This window comes from Hyperoodon ampullatus, assembly GCF_949752795.1.
Source record: "Hyperoodon ampullatus genome assembly, chromosome: 14".
Taxonomy (NCBI): Eukaryota; Metazoa; Chordata; class Mammalia; order Artiodactyla; family Ziphiidae; genus Hyperoodon; species Hyperoodon ampullatus.
Genome location: NC_136927.1, coordinates 66,017,175 through 66,022,884, shown reverse-complemented (window position 1 = coordinate 66,022,884; position 5,710 = coordinate 66,017,175). Strand labels below are relative to the sequence as shown.

At 58.0% G+C, this 5,710-nt stretch overlaps 1 protein-coding gene across 2 annotated transcripts; it reads right to left on the bottom strand.

Annotated features, from left to right (window-relative positions):
• Positions 1-312: 312 nt before the first annotated feature.
• Positions 313-4,470, bottom strand: MYL9 (myosin light chain 9; the record flags this gene model as incomplete). 2 transcript variants are annotated; one of them, XM_079719220.1, is made up of 3 exons in its annotated part: positions 313-1,044; positions 1,921-2,082; positions 4,287-4,470. In XM_079719220.1, the coding sequence occupies 3 exons, from the start codon at positions 4,468-4,470 to the stop codon at positions 872-874; spliced, it is 519 nt and encodes a 172-aa protein (XP_079575346.1). In that variant the 3' UTR covers positions 313-871. The 2 variants fall into 2 exon arrangements, with proteins under 2 accessions (XP_079575346.1, XP_079575347.1); XM_079719221.1 differs by lacking the exon at positions 1,921-2,082.
• Between the last annotated feature and the right edge of the window lie 1,240 nt (positions 4,471-5,710).

Here is a 5,710-nt window from a genome sequence, read left to right as displayed (position 1 = left end):
GAGGCCCAGACCCCCCCTGGGACTTGCTGTGGTGATTCCTGTGGGTCCTCCCCACGCTGCCCTCTCTCTGCCAGGAGGACTTTTCCCCTCAGCACCTGTCTGCTCCCCACTGCTGGTCTGGTCTCAGCTGAGCCTCCCCTGGGCCAGGGGCCGGGTTGGAGAGATCGGGGCAGCCCTGGGGGATGGAAGGAGAGGGTGGGAGGGTGTTTGGGGCATAGGGGCTCCTTTATTTCACCCCAGTCACAGACACACAGACTCAAGGCAGTGCTCAGCCTTCTATTAGACATTCTGTCTCGCCGAGACAAACGCCCACCCTACATTCATCTGGAGCGCACTCCCGGCGGGGTGGCGTGTGTTCTGGTGGCTGGGCAGGGTGTAGAGGACCGGACTGGCATCCTGTCCTCTGAGAGGGGGCCTGGGTGAGGTTCGCGTGCTCGTGGCAGTGGCTGGGGAAGGGCTTTCATGCCCTGCACAGGCTTGCACGTGCAGTGGTGTCCCAGACCGGGACGCAGGGCCCTGCCCGTGGGGAGCAGCCTGGGAGTGGGTGGGCGACAGCCGAGGCCTGGGCTCTCTTGAGGGGCCTTCCCCTGGTGCCTCCAGGTCCAGCCTCTGGCCCAGTTCCCAAGAAGATGGGGTTTCCTTGGAGGGTCACGGGGGGAGCCCCCGTCTCACGTTCGCTCTGCCCCCTGCCTGGCACTGCACTCTCTCAGCCCGTTTCCTCCACTGGAAGCTGGGACCCTAACCCCTCAGAGGGAGGATCCTCTGAGAGGGGCCTGTGGGCTCGCGGGTTTGTGGGCAGAGCCGGTGCAGACAGTGTCTGAGGGAGCGGGTGACTGGGACGCGGGCCTGGGCACAGGGGGGCTGGGCTGGCCTAGTCATCTTTGTCTTTGGCGCCATGTTTGAGGATGCGGGTGAACTCCACGTAGTTGAAGTTGCCTTTCTTATCGATGGGCGCCTCGCGGTACATCTCATCCACTTCCTCGTCTGTGAAGCGGTCGCCCATGGTGGTGAGCAGCTCCCGGAGGTGGTCCTCGTGGATGAAACCTGCAGGGCAGGGCCAGGGCCATGAGACAGGGACTGGGGCCAGGACACACCTAACACCCTCTATCCCCGGGGCCCCCACCAGCCCTTTCAGACCCCGGAGGGGCCAGGAAAAGCCACAGCCCTGGTCTCTGTTCAGTTCAAGGTCGCTAGGGCCCATAGGGAAGAGTTCCCCCATGGAACTGTCGGAGGTGTTTCTGCAGGGGACCTGGGGCTGTGGGGTGGTGCTGGCTATGTCCTGCTTTAAGAGCCTGAGCCCCAGAGTTCCACTGCCTGAGTTTGAATGCTGATCCCCCACTTCTTTCTAGCTGTGTGACCTTGGGCAAGTTACTTAACCTCTCTTTGCCTGTTTGATCTGGGAAATGGGGATGAAAATATGCCAACCTGGTAGGGGACTGTGATGGCAGTCAGGAAAGTGTTCGAACATGCTTAGGCCAGTGGTGTGCCTGTGACCCCTGAGAAACTGCTGAAACAACTACTGCCAACGTCGCTCTGGCCTGTCCCTGGGAGAAACCAGCTGTGACATAGAAGCCCTTTGGAAGATTTGAGGATGGGGGCTGGTTTCTGTACCTCGTTGGCCAGAGGGCCTGAAATGGTTTGGTGTCTGGAAGGGTAGAAAGCAGAGGCCTAGTGCGTTGGGCCAACAGGTGAACTAGGAAATGGGAAAGCTTGGTGGATGTGGGCTGTTTTAGTCTCGCATTTGGGGGAGAAAACCAGAAAGTAGCATAGCTTTTATAGTTCTGGCCACAGAAATGGGTGATTTCTGTTCTGGCCTTTGGGGGCAAGGGTCCCTGAAGTCCCAGCGTGGCCGGGTGGGGGTGCCCTGGGGGAGGTGTGCAGGCCCAGCCCTGTCCAGGCCTCCATCCAGAGGCTGCCGACCTGAGGCCTCCTCGTCGAAGCAGGCGAAGGCGTTGCGGATCACGTCCTCGGGGTCCGTGCCGTTCAGCTTCTCCCCAAACATGGTGAGGAACATGGTGAAGTTGATGGGCCCCGGGGCCTCGCTCATCATGCCCTCCAGGTACTCGTCCGTGGGGTTCTTCCCTGTGGTGGGAGGGCCATTTGTGCCTGCTGTCACCTCCCTGTCCCCTCCCTCCTCCCTGTCCCCTCCCTTCATGGCCCCACAGACAGGAGACAGTACGTTTTGTAAACTGTAAAGCATCTCTCTGGGACGGCTGGCTCTCTGACTGCTCCCTCCCCGCTCTCCTGGCAGGTGGCCTTGACCACTTTCCTCCTCAGGTCTGGGGTCTGGATGTCTGCCATGGGTAATGCTCACTGAAGTATAAGGGCCCCCATCTGCTGACCGCTGACTGCGTCCCATGCTCCATGTGCCTTATCGCTTTAACTTTCACCACCGGTGAGGTCAGCATTCTTATCCCCCTTCACAGGGGTGGGACCTGAGGCCCAGAGGTTAGGACGTGTCCTTAGTCATACAGCGGGTAAGGAGCAGAGCCAGCATTTGAAGCCAGGCAGCCAGACCCCAGGTCCCAGGCACAGTTTTGAAAGTAGTTAAACCAGTGAGCTTTGGTGCCACACAGGCCAGGGTTTGAATCCCAGCTCTATGCCTGTTTCCCCTGCCTCTGAGGAGGATTGTGAAGGTGAAGAAGGCAATGGCTGTAAAATGGGCAAAACGATGATTGGCATTGGCCCTATGGATTTGAATCGACTGCTGGTTCAAATCCCAACCCTACCACTTAGTAGCTGTGTGACCTTGGGCAGATTACTTAACTTCTCTGAGCCTCTTGTTTCCTCATTTATAAAGTGGGAATGATAATCACACCTACCTAATAGGATTGCTTTGAGATTTAAGATAATACCTGCAGAGCTGCTTCTTGTTATTATTTTATTATTTGCTGCTCTTGTTTTTTAACCTGAGGATGATGTTCCTTTTTTTGTTGTTTTTGGGCATGCCGGTGCGGCATGCAGGATCTGAGTTCCCCGACCAGGGATCCAACCCATGCCCCCTGCAGTGGAATTGTGGAGTCCTAACCACTGGACTGCCAGGGAATTCCCAGAGGATGATGTTCTTAACCAGAGGCCGTGATTGATCTGTGGACTCACTGACACGAGCTACAAACAGGAGTGAGGATTTTTCTGGGTAGATGCCCAGGACTGTCATCAAGTCTCTGGGGTTGAGGGCCCTGGGTGCAGGCGCTGCCTCATAAATGGAAGGGAGTCTTCGTGTCCCTGTCTCCTCTGAGCCTCACACACTCTGCTCTGTCCCCATGGGATGGCCGATGCCTGAAGAGCTGTGACATTGGGACTCACAGCTCCTCCCCTCGCCAGGCCTCAGTCCTCCTTCCTGCTGGTGACCTCCTCAGGGAGGGAGCCTTCAGGTGGGTCTGGCCTGAAGCTGGGAGGGGTGCGGTGCCGAGGGTGGGGGCAGTGTGTGATGGCAGCCCTTCTGCTCCCTCTACACTGCTTGCTCCTCCCACCAGACACCCTGGGGTGCACACAAGGGTCACCATTGCACAGGAGGGGAAACAGGCACAGAGCGGGACTGCCCAGCTTTGAGGGGCAATGCCAGGGACTGACTCAGGCCTATCTGGCCATAGGCTGCCGCCTCTACTGCCAGAGACCACCCCTTCCCCCAGCCAGTGTCTGGCTGAGGTGCTCTCACCTGGATGAAGGGGGCACCAGGAACTTCGGTCGAGGGTGGTTGTCTGTGGCTAGCACATGGGGAGGGATGTGGAAGCAGAGCCACAGGCTGGGGGCTGGTGTCTGGAGGCCTGGCCTCTGGGCCTCAGTTTCCCCATCTGAGCAATGGTGAGATGCCCTAGATTCCTGAGCCTTTCAGCTCTGATTCTGATTCTGGGGAAATCGCTGGAGTCAGCCTCTCAGAGCCTGACACAGGTGACCTCTAAAGGAGGGGGGCAGATACCCTGGCCTCCCTTCTAAAGCCTCAGTTTCCCCATTGTACAATGGAAAGTCCATGCAGTTCAAACTTGCTTGTAGTTGCTGATCCCTTTCTTTAAATGAAATGGTACCCGGCAGCCCAATCCACAAATCTGCCTGAGGCAGTCCTGCCCTGGAGTGGGCCTGTGTGGGTTCAAGTCTAGTGGCGAACTGCTCTGTGCCTCAGTTTCCCTACCTGCTAAATGGAGAAAGTGATGGCAGCTACTCTCCAGGGTGGGTGCCTCATGTCAGTGCACAGGAAGTGTCCCGTAAGGGATGAGCAGCCCCACCGCCTGCTCCAGCTGCAGCCCTTGCTGGGCCCACTTGGACTCCCACACCCCGCCCCTGCTCACCCAGCGAGGCCAGCATGTCATGCAAGTCCTCCTTGTCAATGAAGCCATCTCGGTTCTGGTCAATCATGTTGAAGGCCTCCTTAAACTCCTGGATCTGGGACTGGTCAAACATCGCAAAGACGTTGGATGTGGCCCGCTGTGGCCGCTTCTTGGTGGTCTTGGCCTTGGCCCGTTTACTGGACATCTTGGCTGCGGATGTGTGGGGCTTTCCTGTAGGCAGTGGGTGTAAGTGGGAGAGCCTGTGACCCCGGGCCAGAGAATCTTCTGGCCTGCCCCTGCTCGGCTGTCAGCGCCTGGGCCGGTCTTCGTGCTCCCATAGGCCTGGGGCTCCTGCCACCCAGCTCATCACAGAAGCATACAGCGCTGGCCTGTGTGATCTGAAACAACTTCCTCTACCTCTCTGAGTATACTCATCTGGGAATGGGATAGGAGTGCCCAGCCGAAGGGATTAATTGACTTAGTGCCCAAGAAGCCCCTGGCATGGTGCCCGGCACAGAGGAAGCTATTTTTGCTGTGACTGTTTGGGTAAGACACTTAGGACTGGGTTCGGTGCCAACCATTTCCGTGCTTTATCTCCTTTAAGCCTTAATAGCATTTACACTGTCCATGTCTCTCCAGCTTACAAGGTGGGTTGCCTCGTAAGAGGCTCTGAGGCTCCCTGCCCCCACCAGCAGGAAGGAGCTGGGTCAGTGGCCCCGCATTCCTGACATTCCTCATCCTCTCCTCCTCCCCATCCCCCTGCCCTCCCTCCTCTGGAGGTTCTGGAAGGCCAGTGCTCTGGGCAGTCTCCCTTCCCCCCACCTGTCCACACTTGACCAGCCCCTTAGGGTGGCAGATAGACCTGATTTGGGCCCTGCTCCTTGTTCTCACTCCTCAGTGCGTATAGGAGCATAAAGCTCCCCCCAGGGCTCAGAACCCCAGCTTCCTGTCACCCTTGTTTAGACCTGGTCTCCGAACCTCCAGCCTGTCTCACCCATTGCATACAGACCCAGACACTTCACCTTGAAACCCTTGAGGGTTCCTGCCATCCCCTCCCCTCCCCTAGCAAGTCTTGGCCCCTCAGCCTGGCATCAAAGGCCTTGTGTGAACCCCTCCTGCCCTGCTCTCTGACTGGCCATGGCATCCCTCGTGGCGTCCCTCCTGCCAGCTATGTCTGCTCCCCAGACACCCCCCCCACCCGACTTTCCTTCTTGGTCCTTCCCCCTGGAATGCCCTTCCTTCTCCAGCCCAGTTCTTCAGACAGCCCTTGGGGAGCAGTCCCCCCACCCTGGCTTTGACAGTAAGCACTTAAAGGTCTCTCTCCCTCACAATCAATCAGGGCTGGTGTAAGTCCCCCGATTTAAACCTAAGCCCACGGTGGTGCTCATAGATGCTTGTTTAATGAATGACTGTGAAGGCAACTGCAGCCAGTCTGCTGGCCCCAC